We start from the raw sequence: 22,284 nt of genomic DNA, 5'->3' as shown, positions 1-22,284 counted from the left end.
AAAGGATTTCTGTATGTAAAGTTAGCTTCAACAGATCTTTCAGAGTGTGCTAATGTATAGCAGTTTTCTAGCTGGAATGTACTTTGATATTCATAAACATAAGCACATCTCCGTCTATAGACAGCATCCAGGAATATATTGTTCTCCTTCAATGGATCTCCTTTGAGAATGATAAGCAATAAATTGCCCTAGCTAGGCACAGGATCCCAGACCACTTTCAAAAAGATAACTAATTTCCTTTGCTTTTCTTTAGAAAAGCCAAATCTTGTGGTAAAACAATGTAGAGCCCTATTAAAAGGCTATATTGGCCAAGTCAATGTATTTTCTGTTAAAAATAAAACTCACAAGTAAAGCAGTCTCCAGATGTTCTAGGTTATAATAATTTTCATGATTTAAATTAACCTTCAGAAAGTAACACTGTAACAATTAATTGTGAATCATGTGGCTTGAGTTTCTTCATGCTAAATTGTCTTTGGTTTGTCATTGCTAAATTTGAGCTTTTCAGAAGTAATTCAGGTAAAATGTTTACTGAAAAGACTTCTACAAATTCTCTCATGAACTGTGATAATTTTGTCTTAATTCCAAACAGCAGAACCTGTCTTTGTCTATCGGATTTTGGGTAAAGCTTGGAAAGAGCCTTGCAACCTCTGAGACAAAAGAGCTGGTCCATTCATGATTCCCTTCCATTTCTGTTTTTTGGAATTTATGATAGGATAATAAATATCAGTTTTTCTAAAATACTTTGCTTGTCATACAGATAAAGAAATGAGTCACATGAATACAAAGATGGAAACACTTAGAAAGAAAGAAAGAATACAAGACGCTTGGTTACAAGTCCTATGACGGTTGCTACTTCCCACTGAGGATTCTAGCACCTCAGTGGCCTCAGATGCAGCATCAACAATAAAAGCAGCTGTAGCAACAACAAAGGCGTCAGTTACCGGATAAAAGCAGTAATCTGCTCCTGGCACAGGAAACCTCCCATAGGTGGCAAACTGGAACTACCCTCTTCCCCCTCTTTTGCTACCCACTTTTGTGGTTGGAAGTATTTCAAACCACTTGGAAGAGTTGGAGGCAATCTCAAAAGACAACTGTGTATTGTGCAAAATGACTATTCTCTCAGTACAAAGTTCCGCTACCAGCAATACCGCCAAAAAGTTAAATCAGTGTCATCTGGAAAGACTTCAGCAAGAGGTCAAGATTCTCTTTCAGAAGCATGCTGAGGAAAAGGTTCATTCTCCTCAAAAAGGGGGGGCCTGGCTTGTGCGCCGCTACGAGATGGCGGTCGGCGCTTGAGCTCCGGGGAGGCAGCGGCTGTCGGGACGTTTCTGGAGTCCCTTTCAGCGACATTTCACTTCCGAACTCTGCATTTTTCAGTCGGAAAGCGCCCTGAACGTGGTGGAATGGGCGAACATCGTTGAAGGCGGAAGGAAAGTCTTTTCCAGCGATTTGAAGCGTTCCCCACTGGATTTCACGAGCGACCGCCATTTTGTTTCCTGTGTGGCGTCGCTCGTGTTTTCTTCCTCTGACATGATGGCGCATTTATGAAAGATGGACTGCTGACGCTTTTGAGGTGACATTTACCATATTTACAAGTCTTCTCTATAGTGACTGGATTTTTAGCAGCGTTTTCCTCATATGCTGCCACTTTCATGACTCTATTTGCATTGGGAGTCTGCGTGTATTGCCTCAGTGGTCTCCCTCTGCTCTTTTTCTTCTGCATTGGGATTGCTTTGACATGAGGTCCGCTCAACCAGATTGCGAGGTTGTCGGCTACCTGGAGTCTTTTTTTTCCGTGACTCTTTGAGGTTATTCCATGTCTGTGTTTTTCCTCCTATATTATTGACGGCCTTTTTGAATTCTACTAATACGGCCAGTGGTTCCTAATTTGATATCTCTTTGGCGGTTTCTTTGAGAAATCTGTGTACATCATTTTTTGTTGCTATTTTTCTTACACCTGCTTTGCTATCCTTTTCTCCACATACTTAGTCAGGGGCTCAGTCTTATTCTTTCAACGTTCCTATGGCGGACAACATGGGTCCTCCTGCTAAGGATTCTATAGGTGCACTCAAGAGGCTCAAACAACAATCTCCTACTCCAGAGGCTTCTCAAAAAGACCCTACTACCACTTTGGATACCATTCTCTTGCGCCTCAATGAGGTTCATGATATCGCCCAATCTACTAAAACTAATACTGATCTCTTACAAGTCGAAGTGGCGGCGATCAGAAATGACTTTAAGGCGCTGTCTGTTAGGGTCAATGCTGCGGAATCTCGAATTAGTGGTGTGGAGGATGTTGCCCATCAACATTCACGGTCTCTTCAACAGATGGAACGATCTATGCTTTCTCTACGGAGAGACCTCACGGAGCAGGAAGATCGTAACAGAAGAAGCAATTTACGAATTTTTGGTCTCCCTGAGGAGGCGGAGAAGTCAGCCCCCTCGATGGTTGACTTTATTTCACAATGGCTTCCTGCTACTTTACAGATTTCATTTTTGAGAGACTTTGAGATTGAGAGAGCTCATCGTGTTCCTTTCTTCAGGTCTAAATCTGCGACAAGTCCAAGAGCGGTCATTTTTAAACCGCTACGTCACCAGCATTCAGAACAAATTTTGGCTCATATGAGAAAGGTCAAGTCTGTGACTTGGGAGGGCCATCGCATCTCTATTTCTCAGGATTTTGCCAGAGATACGGTGATTCGACGGAAGGGTTTTCTTAACCTGCGGAAACGTCTTGCAGACATGAACATCCCTTTCTCTTTTGCTGGACCTTCCAAATTTCGAATTACATTCAAAGGCCGCTCTAAAATTTTTGATGAACCCCCTGACCTTTCCAATTTTTGGGATAATCAGTCTGAATCGCAGATGGATTCTTCTTCTGCTCCTGGTTCTTCTGGTTCCTGATTCTGATTGTTTCTTGTTCATGTAATTTATTAGCTCTTTTCTTCCGATATGTGCCACTGTTTCAGTGTTACATGTTGTGTTTGGCTCCTCGTATCTCTTCAGATGTCGTATCTTCTCATATTTTGACGTCGTCACTACTGACATCTTGAGTCATGGTCTTTCGACACATATTTTCTCCTTTGTAACTTTTTGTCCGTTTCGGACGTGTTATCGTCTTATCTGTTACTGGTCGTGCTGCTAGCTGTTCATTTGCGTTTCTCTGTTCTACATATCTTTGCATTCCCATAGTTGATATGTTCTATTTTTTCATTTAATTTGTCATCCATCTATCTTCGTGTTGGCACTCTGGTCACTGTTTGGATTGCTCTTTGTCATTGATAGTTCTTTGTGATGTTTAATATGTAGGTGGTTTCCTTGAGATCTCCTTTCTCTTCTTTTTCGGTTCTTTGTTTTTGTCACTAGGCTTCTATTTGGTTTCTTGTTTTGTGGGTCCGCTCATTATTTCTCTGCCATTTCCTCATTTTCAATCGATGTTCTGTGATTTCACTTTGTTTTTTTCTTCCACATTGTTACGTTTTGGACATTTTATGTATTTATATTGTAGCGATACTCCCCGAGCAAGACAAAAGGTGGGGTCCATGTTGGCCTTTAGCATCCATGAGGGGTCCCTTCCCCTCTCGACCTCAGATGGTGTCTGTTGTGTACCTTTGCATTGGTTACGGTTTAACCTTGACCTCCCCATCAGTGTAGTCTTGTGCCAGATCTCCTGCCAAACTCTCCAGCACTGCTTTTCTCTCTTGGGCCATTGTGGCTGAGTCCAACCTAGCAAGGCTCTGCCCTGTGGTCCCCTTCCCCATCGAGTTTGTCTACAAGACAAAGACTCTGCTCTTGCCTTGTTCCCAGGAGGCCCCTTAAGAGGATCTATCTGGAGAAGATCATAAGTTGCTTTAAGGGAGCGCAGCTGATGAGCCTTTCCTTCCCAGTTAAAAATTTGACGGAAAGGGTGACCCCAGGAGTATGAGGCATTGTGTTCTCTGAGATAGGCAGTCACCAGGCGGAACTCCCTCCGCTTCTGCAACGTGATCGCTGAGAGGTCCTGGAACAGTTGAAGTGGGTGTTCAGGAAATTGCACTGGATTGTCGTCTCTCGCCTTTCGAAGGATATGCTCCTTCAGGGGAAGCTATGAACACACGCTACTATGACCGGAGGAGGCAGGTGTGCAGCTTTGGGTGGGCCCATGGACCCACCCGATGAACTCTGTCCAACCTAATGTCGGAGGCCTGTGTATCTCCCCAGGATCTGTGAAAAAAGCTCTATGGCTGATTCCTCCACGTTCTCTGCCTCTGCAGCTGTTGGTGCGTTCCTAAGTCTAATGGTATTATGTCTTGATATATTTGCGAGATCCTGGGCGTGGGCCTGGAGATCAATCTGTTGGTCCGCTAGACAAATTAGTTCCAGTCTGAGCTGCTCAATTTCTTCATCTCTGGTGATCTCGTGATTTTTAAGGGCATTCACCCTGTCCCCCAGTTCCGTTATCTCTTTCCGTACGCCCTGTAGGTCTTGAGCCTGGTCTCTCTTAATCAACTGTAAGCCTTCCCTCAGAGACGAGAACAAGGTCTCCATGTATGACCTAGTGACCGGTGCATTCCCTCCTTTGTCATCTCTCAGAGGCGAAGGGGCGCTGGAGGATCCAGGGTAATCTACCGCGGGGGAGGAGCAGGTTGTTTGATAAGCATATCTTTTAGGAAGCGGTCTTTCTTGGCTCAAGGCGCCTCCATGCCTGTCCCTGCCGGGGGAGGGGCTTAAGGCGTTGCTTGCACGGTCACGTGATTGTATGTCCCCATGCCTGCAACTTGACTACCAGCAATGTGGAGAATCAAATTTGCAGGTAAGTCCGGGATGTATGGTTCTATGATCGCAGCTATGTTCGGGATTGCCCCTTCAATAAATCCAGCGGATGGGAGTCTGACTAACCACGCCGTTGAGGAAAGGGGGGTGGGGGACGTGGGTTTCTATGCTCTGGGGGTTGCTCCTCGGCCATGTTCGCGCACCTGCCAGCCAAACCCCCCCTCCCCCCCCTATCACAGTTGTCCGGCGCTCGTCACTCCCCGGGCGCTGGCCCCCCTGCTGTGGCTTGCTTATGGGTCAGTAACACCCCTCTAAGTGCTGATTCTTCCCACCTTGGAGCTGGCCCCACAGAGGACCTGAAAGGAGTACCCCTACAGCTCATCATGCCCTTTAGCTACCCATCCACCGATTGTGTTTGTTCCTCCAACCGCCAGTTCCTCTCACTGTGGAGCTGGGTCCCACCAGGCTCTGGGCGGGAGTGTCTCCCAAAGTGTCCTGCAGCCTCTGATGTGGATGTAGCATGTTTCGAACCTTGTTCCACAGTCATGGTCCTCGCTACTTGCTCCCTGCTCGAGGCCTGGTGTGGGCGGACACACCCCGGCACGGTGTCTCCATCTGCTTGCCCGGGGGAAGGAGGACGACTCTTGCCTGTGCTGTTGCCGGGGTTCACTGCTCTGCCGCCCGTGGCTCTGTTGTCGAGGCCTGTGTCCGGCCTGAGTGTTTCAGAAGGGCCTCCTCGTGTCAGCACCTCGCGGCGCTCCACGGGGGTGCTACGAGTCCGCCCCGGGGGCAGTGCTGGTGCAGTCGTGATAGCCTCTCACTCCGCTGTGGCCTCGTCCGCCGGTCTCTCTTGCGTCCGCAGTCCTCTCACCACACAGGGGCGCAGCCGTCCGGTCCGACCTCCCTCCGTGGTGTCCCCTTGTCCTCTGAGTAGGTCTGGGAGGTACCCGAGCTGTACTCATCCACTCCTCCAGATGTCAGGCACTCCGCAGCATGCGAACCGCCCAGGCCTCTCACCTTCCTGACCTCCAAGTTTGGGCGTCCACGCTCTTGGCGTGTTCTGCACTTCGGGGCTGTCCCTGCAGATCGGACCTACCCCGCGACGCCTCTGATGTCCCTGAGGCTCTGGAACCACAAATGCCTGGGTACACAGGATTCACGTGGCTTTTCTGAGGCTAGAGCGGAGGGACCGCATTGTGCATTCTCTCACTCCACCATCTTGGCCACGCCCCCAAAGATATTTATTTAAATGATATTTGGATGTGTTGAAGGTTATATTTTTTGTTGGGTGGTTTAAGTTTATTTTAGTGATATGAAAATATTATAATGTTGTTTTTGGTTAACATAATATGCTGTTATTTTAATGTTTAATAATGGAATGTCTATTTTTGGTGATATTTATGTGTTTAATATTGTGTGTGGCAATATTTCTGTCAATTACAAGTTTCTTTAAAAGTTATGATATTTTTTTTCTAATTCTTTTGTTATCGATAATAGTAAAAATAAATAATTTTAACTGCAATATTTTGGTTATCGATATTTGTGTTTTTATTAGTTTAAGTATAGGAAGGTGATATTTTTGTGAATTATATTTATTTTATGATACATTTGTGAATCAGTATAGTTGCTATCTATGTAAGGCATTGATCCAAAAAGGGCAAACAGATTTCATTTCCATTAATAGATAAGGCGATGAGCTTTCACTTTCATCAGATTGGAAATAGTGCCACATTAAGCAGGTTTGACTGGTTGAAGAGCACTCTCCCTGTCTCAGAAGCCCAGAAGATATGGGAATGGGCGCTGCAACACGGAATATACATAACTGCGGACCATCTCCCAGGGGACCAGAACGTCAAAGCAGATACTCTCAGCAGGCTCAATCCACCTGCCACGAGTGGGAGATCGACCAGGGGATTCTAGACAGCATCTTCCAAAGATGGGGAGAACCGACAGTAGACTTCTTCGCAACAGCAGAGAACAAAAAATGCCGGTTCTTTGCAAGCTGGCTTCCCCAACGGGGATCTTGGGGGAATGCGCTTTTTATGGCATGGTCAGGCATCTTTGCCTATGCCTTTTCTCCAAATCCCCTCCTGCCACGCATTCTTACGAAGATCAAGAAGGAGCTGTGCAAGATAATCCTGAAAGCCCCATAGTGGCCCAGGCAACACTGGTTCACAGAGCTTCTGCTACTGTCGGAGGTCCACCCGATTCGCCTCCAACCAATACCGTCACTCCTGACGATGTCCTGGGGACAAGTTCTCCATCCGGACCCGAGATCACTACACTTAGCGGCCTGGCTCCTGAACACTGCGAATTTCAACATCTGAAGAATTCAGCAGAGTGCAGAGAGATCCTACAGAGGGCTAGCATGGATAGTATGAACAAAACATCTAGTATGAAGTGGAGAAGATTCTGTTTATGGTGCAAAAGATGTAACATTCATCCTCTGAATTCGGCAGCGCAAGAAATTCTTCCATACATTTTACTTTTGGCAAAATCGGGTTTGGCCCGCAGACTACATCCTCCTCGGGGACCTGAACTTCCACCTCGAGAACAACAACGATGCCAACTCCGACACCCTGATCGACAACCTCACCAACCTTGGCCTCCGACAACTCGTCACCGAACCCACCCACGTTGCCGGCCACACGCTTGACCCCGTCTAATCCACGAGCACGCACGTCGCCTTCAACAACACCACCGAGCTCCACTGGACCGACCACCGCTGCATCCACTTCACCTTCAAGAAACCAACACCGCACCCTACAACTCCCCCGTCTCTGCTGGTGCAAAATCACCGAGGACCAACTGACCTCCACCCTCGCCCAGAACCCACCCACCGACCCCACCGACCCAGACACCGCCGCCCGCAACCTCAGACAATGGATTGAAGACTGCGCCAACACTCTCACCCCGCTCAAGAAACCTTCCATCAACCACCCCAGCAAGAAAGCCACCTGGTTCACCGAGGAACTTCAGACCTCCAAACGCACATGCCGGAAGCTGGAGAAGAAATGGACCCACGACCACACACCAGACAGCCACGCAGCACACAAGGACGCCATTCACAGACATCACAAGCTGATCAGAACAGCCAAGAGATCCTCCTTCAAAACCCGCCTGGATAACAACGCTCACAACAGCAAAGAGCTTTTTAACATAGTAAAGGAACTCTTCAACCCCATCGCCAACACCAACGACATCCCACCCTCGCAAGATCTGTGCGACGCACTGGTCACCTTCTTCCATCGCAAGATCGCCAACATCCACGATAGTTTCAACACCCTGGCCTCCCCAACCACGACAGACCCCACCCCGAACACCACCTGCACCAACCAGCTGACCTCCTGGTTCCACACCAACAACGATGAGACACGCAAGGTTATGAACTCCATCCACTCAGGATCTCCGTCAGACCCCTGCCCTCACCATGTCTTCAACAAAGCAGACGCAACCATCGCACCCCAGCTAAGGAAGATCATAAAAACCTCCTTCAACACAGCGACGTTCCCGGAAAGCTGGAAGCACGCCGCAATCAACGCCCTCCTCAAGAAGCCAAAGGCGGACCCCAAGGACCTCAAGAACTTCCGGCCCATCTCACTGCTCCCCTTCCCGGCGAAGTTCATAGAGAAAATCATCAACATACAGCTGACCTGCCACATCGAAGACAACAACATCCGCGACCCATCCCAATCCGGATTCAGACGAAACCACAGCACAGAGACAGCCCTCATCGCCGCCACAGACGACACCAGGCGCCAGCTAGACAACGACAAAACTTCAGCCCTCATCCTCCTGGACCTGTCAGCCGCATTCGACACGGTCTGCCACCGCACACGAAGAACACGCCTCCAAGAAGCCGGAATCCAAAAGAAAGCCCTGGACTGGACCACGTCCTGCCTCTCCGGCAGAACCCAGAGAGTCTGCCTCCCACCCTTCCGATCCGAAGCCACAGCCCTCATCTGCGGCGTACCCCTGGGCTCATCCCTCAGCCCGACCCTGTTCAACGTCTACATGACCCCCCTCGCACAACTGGCCCGCCAGCACGACCTGAGCATCATCTCCTACGCCGACGACACCCAGATCATCCTCTCCCTCACCAAGGACCCTCACACCGCCAAAACCAACCTCCACGAGGGAATGAGGGTCGTCGCCGAGTGGATGAGAAGCAGCCGCCTGAAACTGAACTCGGACAAGACAGAAGTCCTCATCCTCGGCGCGACCCCCTCTGCCTGGAACGACACCTGGTGGCCGACTACACTAGGAACAGCGCCGACACCCTCAGACCACGCACGCATCCTAGGATTCATCCTTGACTCCTCCCTCTCCATGTCGAAGCAGGTCAACGCCGTCTCCTCCTCCTGCTACAACACCCTCCGCATGCTTCGCAGGATCTACAAGTGGATCCCGACCGAAACCAGAAGAACTGTGACCCAAGCCCTCGTCAGCAGCAGGCTGGACTACGGCAACGCACTCTACGCAGGAATCCCTGCCAAACACCTACGGCGACTGCAACGCATCCAAAATGCCTCCGCCCGCCTGATCCTCAACATCCCTCGTCGCAGCCACATCACCCCCCCACCTGAGAGACCTGCACTGACTACCCGTCAACAAGAGGATCACCTTCAAGCTCCTCACCCACGCACACAAAGCACTCCACAACACCGGACCAGCTTACCTGAACAACAGACTCAACGTCTACACCCCCGCCCGCCAGCTCTGCTCCACCATCCTCGCCTTTGCCGCCGTCCCGCGCATCCAACGAACAACCTCCGGCAGCAGATCCTTCTCCTTCCTCGCCGCTAAGACTTGGAACACCCTCCCCACCCACCTGCGGCAGACCCAGGACCTGCTCACCCTCAGGAGGCTCCTCAAGACCTGTCTCTTCGAGCAGTAGCAGCACCCCCCCTTCCCCCAGCGCCTTGAGACCCTCACGGGTAAGTAGTGCACTCTACAAATTCACTGATTGATTGATTGAAGGTACATCTAGCCGCTATATCACGCTACAGAAGGACTTCCTCAGGACCATCTTTATAGTCCGCAAGAGTCATCAAAAAATTCATGACGGGATTGTTCCGGGTTTTTCCTCCAGTAAAGCCTCCACCACCTCTCTGGCAGTTGAACATTGTACCTTCTCAATTAATGAAACAGCCCTTCGAGCCAATACATAGGGCAGATCTTAAATTCCTATTGTGGGAAGTTGCGCTTCTCATAGCGCTCACTTCAGCCAGAAGAGTGGGGAAGTTACAGGCTCTCACGATTCAAGACCCTTTCTTGCAATTTAAGGAGGACAGGATGATACTCAAGACTAATCCAAAATGTATTCCAAAAGTGCCAACTGACTTTCATTTAAATGAGCCGCTAATTCTCAAAAGGCTTTTTCCTCAACCAACAACAGCGGCAGAGAGAGCTCTCCACTCGCTGGATGTCTAACGCTGTCTCAAATTCTATTTACAAATGACTAGACCCTTCCGCAAGTCTTCTCAACTTTTTGTCGCCTTCAGCGCACCCAGGAAGGGTTTCCCTTTGTCAAAAAGAGGAATTGCCAGAAGGATTTCCAGTGAGATAGAGTATTGTCATCAGGCAGCTGCAAAGCCTTTGAATGCACAAGTCTGTGCCCATTCTACAAGTGCAGTGTCCACCTCTACTGCTTTGTTTGCGGGAGTACCGATCCACGATATCTGCAGGACAGTGACCTGGAAGAGTACACACACCTTAACCAGGCATTACTGCTTGGATGCAGCCGCAGAGAGATGTGGCGGTGGGAGAAGCGGTGCTGAGAAACCTTATCCAGTAACAGTGAGCCCTCTTTTCCATCCCTCCGTCCTTTTCTTTGTTACAAATGCACATTTTTTATTGTTATGCTTGATAGAAGTGGTGACAATACTGATATGCAGAATTCCAAAATTAATATGTATAGATAGATGATGTCTTACATAACTATACCAGATCTGCATTTAGACAAAAAAAAAAAGTGCTGTATTCTACTGCTCACTATTCTGATTCAGGCATATGAATCTATGAAAGCTCCACTACTGGAGTAAGAAAACAAGTTACTTACCTGTAACTGTAGTTCTCCAGTATTGAAAGCTTTCATAGATTCACATGCAACCAACCCTCATCCCCTGAGAGGCTCACCTCAGATTTAGCACAAACGGTGTTTATGGCACAAGTCTCGGAAAATCTGATAGGTAAAAGGTTCTCTCAGGAGTGTTCTAGAGGGTGGGGAGCTCTAATTGGTTCAGGGACAAGTTTGGTCTCTTTTACATAACAAAGGTTATGGGTTGCAAAAGGGAAATGGGCCTAGGCCTCTTTTCAGTTTGCTATACTACTAAGCATTGTTTTTTTATGTACCGGAGACTCCCGTCTCGACAAAGGGGAATGATTCAGGCATGTGAATCTATGAAAGCTTCCAATACTGGAGAACTACAGTTACAGGTAAGTAACTTGTTTTTGTCCCTGCCATTGTAGGGTATTTGCCCTCATTTTCACAATGCCATGATCACCTTCTTTATCCTCAAAGTGGTAGAGACATGCCAGAATATCTGGTGGGCCTTTTGCCCCACAGCTTTCTGACATTGTCCTACTGCCTATCTGGATTGGTTCACCTTTGCTTCTCTCTAGTATGGCATCTAGAAGGTCCTGTGCATATCTCCTCATGTATTTCTCTTCTTTACCTTTAAGAATGCCTCTCCTTCGTGTAGTGTACCATCCTGAGCAATTTTCACATCTTCTCGTTTTTCTGGAAGATTGATTACTTGCTTATTTAGTGTTATTAGACAGGCTTAATACTCTTAAAATTCAAGGGCTGCCTCATCTTGGGTGTTCTTCAGCGTGTTCTCTATATCCTGGCTCCTCTGTTAGTTTTCTCACTTTAAGCCCTTGTTTTAGGTAGGCTCTGCCTACCCCTATCTCAGTGTTGATCTCTTGGGAAGACTGCAAGATTCTCCTGTCTCTTGGAGCTTTCCCTCCACCTGCCTGGTGTAACATAAAGAGCCCTCAGATTGTGTACTGGAAACTTGCTGTAGTAACACCTTGATTGTATTTTCCCTCTTACTGCTGTCCTTTGCCATCCTGGGCTTGTTTTGCCTGATTGTGATTCACTGAAGTGCTTTGTATTGTTAAGCTCAATGGGTAGAACACACCTCTTTTCTCTAGGCATCCTTCTCTTGTGTCCCTTATATGCTTTTATGGCCCCTCTTAGACGAGCCTTCCCAGTTCCAAGCCTTCAGGAACTTAGGGGGTGGACTCTGCCTGCTTTGTGTCGGCCCTTTATAATTTCCAAGTTGCATCAGGGTGCAGGGTACATCATTAAGGAGGTGAGGTCTTAGCTGTTTGTGAAACCCAGCTCTCAACTAGTTCTTCTTGCCATAGCCGCACTTCTTAGAAGCTTTCGTGCTGGGGGTTTGTAGATGGTCATTTGTTGTGTTTTTCCCTTCTAACCAGGCCACTTTATAACCTTGTCCCCAGTTCATTCTCTGGATTTCATCCACATCCCACTGGAATTTGCTTTTGACCCTGCTTTGGTATTATTGTGAAGTATTGCCGGAGGGGCTCATCTACATTCCAGCTTACTTGTATATGGAATGTGGCCAGTTGTTGGGCCCCTCCTTCTTCATTAAAACTTAAATCTTATTTCTTAAGCCCATGTTGTGCCCCCACCCCCTTTATGTTTGTAGTGTTTTTCCCTCCGGAGATTCACCTTCACTTCTTGCTACCTGGTCCCACCTCCTGTTATGGCCACTGCTTCTTTCAGCTGTTATTGAAGACCGTTGTTACATGGCTGCAACTCGCTCCCATCTGCTTCTTACCAGACTGCCAACCCTCTCTGGTCTTCCTGCAGCTGTACCACCGCACTACCTCTCAGGCAGCCGCCACCATTACCATGTGGTTCTTCTTGACCTCCAAGACAGAGGCATCACTGGTAGCTTCACCTCTATTGGCCTGGGTATGTGTAGCAGCCTCAGTCCTTCTCCAACTATGCTCTTCTGGGCTTGTCCACTAGCGCTGCTTTCTCGTTCTTGGACCAGCCAGCACAGCCACATGCTAGCCTGGGTCCAGGTCTCTGTAATCCCTCTGGCGGGGCACTAGAGATTAGCTTCTTTCTCTCTTACTCTATTGTCTTGGCCACCATCATATCTCTTCCTTTTACTTATTGAGTTGGCTGTGCTCAGCTCTCCACCACTCTGCTGACTATGCTCCACTGTCCAGCCGGTCACTGTAGCTTTAGCAGTGGTCAAACTGCATTAAAAAAGTATGGTAATTGTGATGCTGCACACAGAATTGAATCCTGGTTGGTGCAGTGGAGAATAGTGACTTGTATATGTTTAGTTCTACAAGGTCCCAGCCTATGGCAGAAAGCACTGTGAACACTTAAGTCATTAATTTAAACTTGCATTACATACAGTATAAAAAAGGCTGCTACAGAATGCACAAAAAAGTTTTGAGATAAAGTGTTTCCAAAATATAGATTTTTTGCAGATTGTACTGAGTGCAATTTGTTTTGTAACTGCCTTTTAAAAGCACACACTTTACATTGTAACTTGTAGCTCCCTTATAATACCTCAAACAGAATAAACGTGTGTCATCAGGAAGCTTCAAGTGATTCCATCAATTAAAGCAAACACATGCTTTTAAGCACCCTTTGCATTTTCAGATTGACCAGTTGTGCACATTTAAATGTCTTTAACGCAAGCAGACACCCTGGCAAAAAGGCTTGTTTAGCTGTCTGCCCCTCCATTGGTTTCACAACACAGGTGACTCGTGCTTTACACTTCAGCTGAAGCATTTCAACTATTAGCAAAAAGGTGGTCCCTATGGGAGAAGTCTAGCCGTATACTTCCACAGCAATAGTGTTGTAAAGAAACTTTTCTGCAAGTTTAGTTATGCAATAAGTGCCTTTATGTTGCCAATTAGTTTCGTATAATGCAGAAAAGGTTCATAATAATATGACACAATTTTACATTTATCAAAAGTCAAGGTGCTCATACAAAGTGACGGCACAATGAGAGTGAATAGAGTTATGAAAGTGCGCTTGTGCTTTACTCAGAAATATATTCAATTTTCAATTTCAATTATAAATCTTTATTCGGCGCTTAAAAAGACACCATAAAAGCACATACACAATATACACATATTATAAATACAATATTTTAAAAAAAGATATAAGTTTTAAAAATTGATGGCTAAAAACGCATTTCATGAATAAGGGGAAAGAGGAATTTACATTACGCAATTAAATAGCATTAGAGTCAGTTATTTCTCTGGTGTTCCTTAGCTGCAATGCAACCCGGATAAAATTTATGATGCAAAACAACGTGTGGGCATCTGCAGCCTCCTGAAGAAACCTCAGGGCCTTTTTTGCTTGTCTGAGTTTTACTTCTTTCAGAATCCCTACCAAAAACTTGCGTCTTGGGGCAGAATAATAGGGGCATAACAAAACAAAGTGAAGGGTATCCTGCGGAGACCTAGCGTCGCAGCCGCAGGTACCCTTCGCCTCCACTGTCAAAGTAAACCCAGAAGGAACCGCAAATAAATGATGGAGCATATTTAGTCTGAATCGGGTCATATGATATCGGTCCTGAGCGTTATACATGACCCTCAGATATGGTTCCATTCCTTGCTTAACTGTTAGTTCGCAGTAAGATGAAACAGTGGGTTTACATCTTTCCATCTCGGCCCCCATCGTAAGTGACCAATCTGAAAAAAGTTTTTTAACCATTATTTTATTCTGACCAATTAAGGATTCTGGGTCTGTAAAGAAATTTTTGCAGCCAATTGCCTCCATAGTATCCTTTATATACTTTAGCCAGGGAATGTGGCCCCCTTTGTCACGTTTCAAACAGTCTTTTATGATTTGTCTTGTGAGGCCCGCTTCTGGGTTAATCCAAATTTTGACCCAAGCAAGAAGGGGTTTAATTTTAATCCTGTCTTCAATATAGGGTTCTCCCACTTCCTCATGAATAATAAAGGCCGGGGTACTCTGCGGTAGTTTCAATATTCTCCTGAGGAATTTATTTTCTTCCACCTGGATCTGTTGTAATTTTTTTTTTCCTAAAAAGCCCCATACCTCTGCTCCATAGGTAACTTTAGCACAACATATCGATCTATACAAATTTAATATCTGTTCTGGGGACCATCTACTCAGTCTTTTCCCATACCCCATGATGGCCCCTGATGACGTTGCATGTTTCTCTGCTAGGGGGATGAAGTTCAGTTGATTGTCAAACAGTACACCAAGATATGAAAAGATCTTAACCTGGCCAATCTTGTGTGACCCAATTTTGTATATGAATTTTCCTTTTCCTTTTGGTTTAACTCCTGTTGACATAATATAGGATTTTTCCAAGTTTGTTGATAAGTCGAGTTTGGCCATAAAATCGACAAAACCATCGATCAACTTCTGTAGCCCCAATGGAGTTCTGGCTAGCAATACCGCGTCATCGGCATAGAGTAATACCGGCACCACTCGATGTCCAATTTGGGGTGAGTCCACGTGTAATTTGAGTAGTTCTTTATCCAAGAGATTGATATATATAGAGAACAGGAAGGGCGCTAAAATGCAGCCCTGCCTCACTCCACTGGTACATAGGAAGGGGTCAGTCCTACTTCCCTCTTGATTATATCTCACACTTGCAGACGTATTCCAGTGTAAGGCTTTTAGGACATCTACAAGGGGTTGATCCACTCCTAAGTTTAGCAGTAACGACCAAAGTTTTTCTCTATTTACACGGTCGAAAGCCGCGGAGAGGTCCATAAAACCCATGTATATAGTCCCACTGCTGGCAACGGTGTATTTTGCTGTTAAGAGGTACAGGTTTAAACATTGATCGGTGGTGGATCTGCCCTCCCTGAAACCGTATTGGACATCTGTCAGAACCTGGTGTTCCTCTGCCCACTCCTGCAGACGATGTAAGATAACACGGCCCAATACTTTAGCTGACACATCTATGAGGGATATAGGGCGATAACATTGGGGGTCATCGCGATTCCCCTTTTTGTAGATCGGGACTATGGTTGCTGTGGCCCAGGAGCGAGGCAGTCCTGCCACCACTGCCTTGTTCAGGACCCTCGTAAGGAGTGGGGCCCAAAGCTCTGTGTTACTCAGGAAAAGGTCGGGGGTATACCATCAGGACCCGGCGCTTTGTTCTTGCTAAGCCCTACTGTTGCCAATTCCACTTCTTCTAGGCAAAAGTCCATTTTTGACCTTGGTCCTTCACCTTGGCTTAGTTGTCCTGTATAGTTGTAAAGATTTTGGAAATATATTCATGTGACTGATTGAGACAATATGTTGTAAATAGCACTCATAATATGAGTGTCGAAGACCTCAATCAAAATTTAAAACCAGTCCACATATGTTAGTGTCGAAGTTTCGACCCCTTAACACAATACTTAGAACAGGGTCCTCATCAGGACAGAGTAAGAACAGGAGCCACCTAAAAGTAAAAGAACCATGAATCAGTTTATGTGATTGCTGTACGTTGTAACGTTATTGCCATGGTTATGAAGAAAAAACAAGTTTACATACCAGAGGATTGGGACAAAGAAACCCACAACCGCAGATGTATCAATCACAGCTGCATGGGAAAATCCTCAGCGAACTGAAAACAAACTAAATTCACACTCAGCTGCACCCTAGACCGCTATGCAAAAAGGGGGGATATAGGACATTGAGGCCTACCAAGAGACATACCCCCAGATTCATCATGGTCCCGATTTGCGAGTCCTTAATAGCGATTATTAAGGAATCGCTATTAAGGACTCTCAAATCGGGATTCATGTAGAAATTGCAAAATAAATTGCGATTCCTACAACCTCCTTATTTGCGATTAGCAAATTGCTAATCGCAAATAAGGAATAACTCCCCATTCATTCCTATGGGCCTAAAGGCCCATAGGAATGAATGCGGAGTCAATCCTTATTTGCGATTAGCAATTTGCTAATCGCAAATAAGAATGCGATTTCAAGGGTGCCAGGGGTGTCCGAAGGACACCCTGTAGCACCCCTGAAATGGAAATGTAGCCTGATGTTGCGCACACACATGTCCAAAGGACATGTGTGTGTGTGTGTAACATACCATTTAGAAAAATGCACTAAAGTGCATTTTTCTAAGTTTTCGCTATTTACCACAAAGTCAGACTTCGCGGTAAATAGCGGCCAGAAATTGCCAATTCGCAAATTTTAAAAGTTTCATGAATTGCATTTAAGGAATCTCAAATAGAGATTCCTTAAATGCTATTCCTCGCTAAAATGCGAATTCTGTAATAGCGAATTTTGCATTTGGGATGATGAATCCCAAATGCAAAAATTGCGCTCGCAAAAGGGCCAGATTCTCAGATCTCCATCATGTTTGTGAGGGAGTATTCGATCCGCCAAGATCTAAATAAGGCCCTTAGTCTCACTTTCCTTCAATGCAATGTAACACTGCTTGCTACTCCATTCAAGCAAGTGAGTCTCTTAAAGATCTAGGGGCCAGATGTAGGTAAATATCATTTACTGATTCTAAAATACTGAATTTTACCGATTCAGTATTTTAGAATCGGTAAATGATATGTAGCTAATGATTTGTTAAATTTTACAGAATCGGTAAATTTGGTAAATACCTATTCGGTATTTACGAAATCGGTATTCCCCATTAATTCCTATGAGCCTGGAGGCCCATAGGAATGAATGGGAATTACTGAATCGGTATATACCGATTCGGTAAAAGGGGGAACACATTCAACTGTGGCAGGGTGTCAGTTTGACACCCTGTTGCACCCCTGAATAGTGCATGGGTGCACATGTGGCACACATACATGCAAAACAATGGCTTTTTGTAGGGTTTTTGATATTTACCACCAAGTTGTAGTTGGTGGTAAATAACGAATCCTGAAATGGGAAAATCACTCATTTGAGTGCTCCCTACATGGCAGATTTGGTAATTTACCGAATCGGTATTTTTTTTTTTTTTGGAAAACCTTTATTTGACATTTCAACCAAGTACAAACACGGGCCTACAACCCCCAGGGCCGGCCGCTAAGCAGTTGCAACACAATAAAACAATCAAAACCCAGACTCAGCATCCCGGGGAGCAGATTCGCCACGCCCAATATACGTACTGGTTGTAAACATATCAAGTTGGTAACAGGATAAAAAGGTTCCATTTTATAATATAAGATAGAAGGATCAGGTGCCATACAATATCTCAAGCTGCGAAAAAATGGGGGGGGGGGCGAAATAGCATATGTCCACAGTTAAATCATCTTCGCGTAAGTCAGCGGCGTTAAAACATATTATTAATGGTAAGCGAGCGTACAAATACAGTTCACGCCAGCTGAATGCCCGCCCAGTAGCACTGAAACATCGCGAGAATTGAGGCACATATGAAACAGCAGAGATGGCCATAAAATTGAACCCATTACACTGACCCGGAAAGGAAGAAAAGAAAAGGGCAAAGAAAGATAAGAAAAAAAAAAGGCCATAGAAAGAAAACGAAAACAAAACACCCATCCCCCAACCCCCCACCCTGGACCCCTGCAGATGACTACGGCCTACCCCCCAGCAGCGTGCCTGTCGCCCAAGAACTGAGACCCGAAATATAGAAAGACCCAGAGAAAGACAGAAAGAAATTAAACCCCACCCAAAGAGGGGAAATGGAGGAGGGCTATCTTCTACGTGTTCCCGGTCTCTCCCCCCCGCCCTAACAAAGGGGTCCCCCCGAAACTGTCACATCGAAATAGTCCAAACTGAGAAAACATCCCGGGGGGAACCACCAGCCCTGCCCCGGACTCCGTTAAGCTAATGAAGCAGTCCCGTTACCGATAAGACTACAATGAACAACCCAAACAACAGTCTCAGCCCTGGCCCCGTCGATCGAATTCGCCGAGTCCCTCAGACGAATAAAGCCCCATCATCAAAATGTCAAAAGATACATAGAAGTGGTCGGAACATAGTTGAGTAGATGGAAGAAGAACTGTAGATCCCAAAGTAAGCAGCTGGTACCGACGATGTCCCTCCCCGTCTCCGAAGCCAGGCCTTATCACATCCGCCATCTTGATATACTGACTGGGGAGGGAGTTCGACACAATCCAAAACAGTGCACAGTACCAATTAAAAGGTTCCAGGATAGGGACAGCAGTTGAATGTTCCGACAGCTGCAAAACCGGGGATTCCAAAAAATTAGTTAAGTCACCGATCACAGCCCATTCAAGGAGATCCACTTCTGTAGGGGCAGGCACAGCTTCCGGCACTGGGTCTAATTGCGCCACTGGGGCGTCGAACAAGAAGCAAGCTGGCTGCCGGGTCTCGGGCATCGAGTCAGGATCCGGTCTCAGTCCTTTAAGTCCATCCGCCGCCGACAACAGGCCGCAGGTCTGAGCTGCCACAGTCGCCTGAAGTGCCTCCAGGGCCGCCAGCACCTCCCGCAATGACGGGCCCCTTTGGGCCTGCTCCGCCTGGTTCCATATTTCCTCAGGCATAATGGTCCCCACGGAGAGGCGCCTTCTCCGGGGTGAGATCAGCAGGAGCAGGACTGTGCGGTGAGGGACCAACCGTCAGTATGCATTAGTACGCGACGAGACTCCAACCCAAGGTGCGCCGGCGATACAAGTGCCGGGCCTCCTGGTCAGGGACCCCCGCGACACCGCACCGTGCGTCACTCGTCTCCTCACCTCCAACACAACATCAGGCTGCAGATGATAGCAAAGCAATCCAAAAATTTCCGAAAGTTCCAGAGACCGGACCCTGTTGCCCTCAACAGTCCGCTGTTGTTCAACTCAGACCCGGCTAAGCCAGCACTCGAGACCCAGGCTTCCAGACTGGGTTAGGCCACAAATCGGTCCTCGACGTTACTCAGCTCCACAATGTCAGAAAAACCCCGGGATCACACCATCGGAGTGCGGATCAGTTCACACACACAGATCCGGGGCAGGAAATCAGGATAAGTGACAGGATCTTGGAGCGCAAGACGGAGGTCAGTGGAGCCGGGAGACTATGCGGCCATCTTGCTTGCTGTCGTAGCTCCTCTCCATCCCGAATCGGTATTTTAAGGAATCAGTAATTTACCGATTCCTTAAAATACCTATTTGGTAATTTACCGAATATGTAACTTGGGCCCCTACATCTCAAATGCCTAATACCGGCCGTTACCATCCGGTATTAGGCTTCCTACATCTGGCCCTAGATGCTGTAGAAGAAAATTAGTTACACCCTTGTATGTGCAGTTCTCCTGTGTTGGTATGTTTTATAAATTCACATGCAGTTCTTCCTCCTTCCTACTCCGGGTTGACATGTTGCTATTGTTATTATTATGCATCATGTGTACTTGAAAATATGAGTGGTAATTAACTCTAGGAGGAATGGTCCCACCTCATTGGTTTAAGGTTTTGTAGTCGTTTCTATGAAAAGTTTTTTTTCTACACTGCTTAACAGGTATGAAGCCTCTCACTTTGAAGATGGGGAAGATTCACGCTTGTGAATCTATGAAAAGATACCCTGGCTGAAGATTTGCAGTAACAGTTAAATAACTCATTTTCTTCCCTGTCATTTACACGTTATTTGCCTAGAATGTTTAGGACAGAATAATAAACCATAATATTCTCTTCCCTTTTCGTGCAGGGTTCTTCCTGTAAGCAGTACCCTACAAAGGAGACTATGCAAAACTGAGCTTGGTTTCTTCCATTTGAATCACATTGCTGCATGAAAGACCACAACTGAGAGGCAACTGTTATAAAAAAAGAAAACCTAGTTTTTAAATAAATTGTATTTGATATTATTAGTAATGAGTGAATATTGGTGTATGTGCAACTACAGCAATCTAGAAATAGTTGCACCTTTTAGTTTGAATGCTGTAGAGATTCTCTAGTAAGCAAAGATATATTTTGTGGAATAGACACCTAAACCTGCCTGTCTGCCAATGCTCAGCCTTTTGCTTGTCTGTCTATAGAGAAATTCCTGCTACTTTTGTTTTTGTCTTTTACTTTTTATGGTTCAGATTGGTATTTTCCATGTATTTTCAGAACATGGATTGCGACTATTTATGCATATACAAAATAATATAGGTAAATAAATTATTGCCATTTGGTGAGGAATTCTTTTCATTTTTGTGTTTTTTAGTAGAAGGAGAACTATTCTCACAGTCTCATTGGTCATTTTTTCATTTTTATGAAAATGAACTGTGATACTGTGTCTTTTTATAGCCATTGGCAATTATTTTATCTCCTAAGTAGATTAGAACCTGCTGCTTGCATGTGTAGCAATTTATAATGCGGCATCCTATCCCCAATTCTTCTCTAGGTGTTTTCTATTATTTACCTCTTCTCCTCGTCTTCATCCCAGGTAGCCTTCAATTAATCAATCAATCAGAACTTGCAAAGCGTGGCTTATCACCCGTGAGGGGTATTCAAGCTCTGTATTGCTGGGCTTAGTCGAAAAGTTAGGTCTTGAGTCTCTTCCTGAAGTCTGTCAGTGAGGGTGATGTTCTGCGGTGGAGGGGGAGGGCGTTCCAGGATTTAGCGGTGAGGTGGGACAAGGAGAGGCCTCCACTGTGGCTACAGCAGATGCGCGGAGTTTGTGCAAGGATGAGGGAGGCGGGGCAAAGGTTTTTTGGATGGTTGGTGGAAGTAAAGGTGGTGGTTAATGTATGCTTATACTTGGTCTTGGAAGGCTTTGTAGGTGAGTGTCAGTATCTTGAATTGGCTTCTTTTCTGGATGAGGAACCAGTGGAGGTTCCTCAGGTGTTGGGTGATGTGGATCCTTATGGGCAGATTGAGGATCAGTCTGGCCGCTCAGTTCTGTATCATCTGAAGCCTTCTCCCGAGTTCAGTGTTGGCTTCTTTGCACAGTGTGTTGCCGTAGTCCAGCCAGCTGGTCAATCAATCGGTTTAAAAAAAATTGATTTAGACCTCGCCAGAGATCAACAATATAAAACATTCAGAATCAGTGCAAAATTGTAAAATAACAAACTAAATACAAAGCGTCTATTAGAACAATGGTAGAAACGTTTTTAATCATTCAGACAGTTTATAATACACAATTCATCAGGCGGTGATCTAATTAAAATGATTATATCACTGATTCTGGATAAATCATATTGAAAACATATGGGTTTATTAAAGCAGATGCAGCTCCTGCCAAGACTTTACTGGGGAAGACTTATAAAACATGCACAATATCTTGGATGCCTCCCCTACATACTTCACATCAGCTGGTGATTAAGGCTTGCATGACTGTTTTCCTCGTGCGGATGGGGAGCAATTTGAAGACTCTTTGGAGCATGCAGAGAGTGTGGAAGCAGACGGAGGAGATTGTGTTGGTCTGACGTTTCATGGTAAGTTTGCTGTCCATTGTTGAGTTTCAAACAGTTGTCCTTCATCCAGTCTGTAACGTTCTTCATGAAGTTGTGAAAGTTGGTCTTAGTGGTGGTGGGGTCTGCTGAGAGAAAGGATGAGTTGGTTATCATCGGCTTAGGATTTGATGTTGAGATCGTGGGCTCTGACAATGTTGGCTACAGGCGTCATGTAGGTGTAGAAGAAGGTGAGGCTGAGGAATGAA

The 22,284-nt window shown here is 46.0% G+C and overlaps 1 protein-coding gene across 2 annotated transcripts in view; it reads left to right on the top strand.

The window, feature by feature from the left end:
• The window catches only part of CFAP20 (cilia and flagella associated protein 20), a 455,963-nt gene extending 435,141 nt beyond the window's left edge, over positions 1–20,822 (top strand). For both annotated transcript variants that reach the window (XM_078669003.1, XM_078669002.1), the window contains one exon: positions 20,350–20,822. In XM_078669003.1, coding sequence (XP_078525129.1) covers positions 20,350–20,397 — 48 coding nt within the window. In that variant the 3' untranslated portion in view covers positions 20,398–20,822. The remainder of the gene's footprint in view (positions 1–20,349) is intronic.
• Positions 20,823–22,284: the final 1,462 nt, after the last annotated feature.

The sequence above is a fragment of the Lissotriton helveticus genome, chromosome 12 (genome assembly GCF_964261635.1).
Source record: "Lissotriton helveticus chromosome 12, aLisHel1.1, whole genome shotgun sequence".
Taxonomy (NCBI): Eukaryota; Metazoa; Chordata; class Amphibia; order Caudata; family Salamandridae; genus Lissotriton; species Lissotriton helveticus.
The sequence above is the reverse complement of the archived record's forward strand: the minus strand, read 5'-3'. Positions and strand labels throughout refer to the sequence as shown.